The sequence below is a fragment of the Acomys minous genome, assembly GCF_964271855.1.
Source record: "Acomys minous genome assembly, chromosome: 2".
Taxonomy (NCBI): Eukaryota; Metazoa; Chordata; class Mammalia; order Rodentia; family Muridae; genus Acomys; species Acomys minous.
The window spans coordinates 138,280,209-138,282,246 of NC_140484.1; the positions used below are offsets into that span (position 1 = coordinate 138,280,209).

The 2,038-nt window shown below is 42.4% G+C and overlaps 1 protein-coding gene across 1 annotated transcript; it reads left to right on the forward strand.

Moving 5' to 3' along the window:
- Positions 1-1,105: 1,105 nt before the first annotated feature.
- Positions 1,106-2,038, forward strand: LOC311592851 (olfactory receptor 5P56; the record flags this gene model as incomplete). Its single annotated transcript, XM_084773699.1, has 1 exon — positions 1,106-2,038. The coding sequence occupies one exon, from the start codon at positions 1,106-1,108 to the stop codon at positions 2,036-2,038; it is 933 nt and encodes a 310-aa protein (XP_084629825.1).

The following is a 2,038-nucleotide window of genomic DNA, read 5'->3' on the forward strand; positions in this document are numbered from 1 at the left end:
GACTTTTATTAAAAATAAGTCATTATGTGACAGTACTATAAACTATAAGAAGGCACTAGTGTGAGCTAGAAGGTAAATCATCAGACAGAATGTGGAATGAAGATGACCAAGGACTTAAGCCAAGTGGGAACACAGAGAATAGAAAAAAAAGGTGAGAAAAAGAAAAGCTGGAAATAAATTAGACAAAAGCAGCAGCAATTTGTTAGATGGAATACAATGTGAGGAAGATGTCTAGAAAGGCTGCCAAGACAAGTTGCAACGTCTGCCACATGAGATTGTGAACAAATGAGCTGACTGGAGAGGGTGACTTGGAGAGATGGCTCAGTGGTTAGGAACACTGATGGTTCGTAAGTCCACTTCCAGGACATCCAATGCTCTCCTCTGATCCCCATGGCATGCATCTGGTGTGCAGACAGGCATGTAAGGAAAACAACGTTACACATAAAAATACGTAGGACATTTAAAATATTGTTGGAGGGATTCAAGAGCTATGGAATGACAGAGTTTGAGGTATTTATGAGATTTCTAAAGGATCTGAGCATGAGGAAAATCTCAAGAGAGCGTTGAAATTGTGGACCTTGGCCTTGAAGGAGAGATTTTTTAAAATAACTTTTTAAAATTAATTTATTCTTGTTACATCTCAATGGTTATCCCATCCCTTGTATCCTCCCATTCTTCCTTCCCTCCCATTTTCCCCTTATTCCCCTCCCCTATGACTGTTCCTGAGGGGGATTTCCTCCCCCTGTATATGCTCATAGGGTATCAAGTCTCTTCTTGGTAACCTGCTGTCCTTCCTCTGAGTGCCACCAGGTCTCCCCCTCCAGGGGACATGGTCAAGAAGCCAAGGTTTGAGAGTACTTTACATAAGTATCACATAAAGAGAAGATGGCAACAGAAATAGAAGAGTGAGACAATGATTCCAGTTTATTCAAAGAGGAACAAACAAAATCCCCAGATTTTCAAAACACAGGAGTTTATAAATTTAGTCAAAGGAAGGGATTACTATATAATCTGTGGAATAAAAAAAGATAAATGCAGGAGGCATTGAAAAAATTCTAAACAAAATACTTTCTCTTTTCCCTAACAGGGACATTTCACACCTGAAATGGAGGCTGAAAACCATACCACCGTGACAGAGTTCATTCTTTTGGGTTTAACAGAAAGTCCATCGCTGTGTGTCATCTTCTTTATGATATTTCTAGGAATATACATTGTTACGTTAGTGGGAAATATCAGCATCATCACTTTAATAAGAAGCAGCCCCCAGCTCCACACTCCCATGTACCTGTTCCTTAGCCATCTGGCTTTTGTGGACATTGGGTTTTCCACAACTATCACACCTATAATGCTTACTGGATTCATTGGAAACAGAATGGTGCTTTCTGTGGCTGCCTGTGAAGCCCAATTCTGCATCGCAGTGACATTTGGGACAGTTGAGTGCTTCCTGCTGGCTGCCATGGCCTATGACCGCTATGTGGCCATCTGCTCGCCCCTGCTGTACTCCACACAGATGTCCCCCAAGATCTGCTTCCTATTACTTGGAACTTCCTATATGGGTGGCTGTGTGAATTCATGGACATTTACTAGTTGTCTGTTGAGTGTGTCCTTCTGTGGATCAAATCAGATAGATCACTTTTTCTGTGACTTCCCTGCTGTGTTGAAACTTTCCTGCTCAGATACCTCCATTATTGGAATTATTCCTTCTTTCTCTGCAGGATCCATCATTGTGATGACAGTGTTTGTTATAGCTGTGTCCTACATCTACATCCTCATCACTATTCTGAGGATGCGCTCCACTGAGGGCCGCCACAAGGCCTTCTCCACCTGCACCTCCCACCTCACTGCGGTCACTCTCTACTATGGGACCATCACCTTCATTTATGTGATGCCCAAGTCCAACTACTCCACTGAACAGAACAAGGTGGTGTCTGTGTTCTACACAGTGGTGATCCCCATGCTTAACCCACTCATCTATAGTCTGAGGAACAGAGATGTAAAAGAGGCTCTGAGGAAATTCACCATCAGAATATTTCCATAG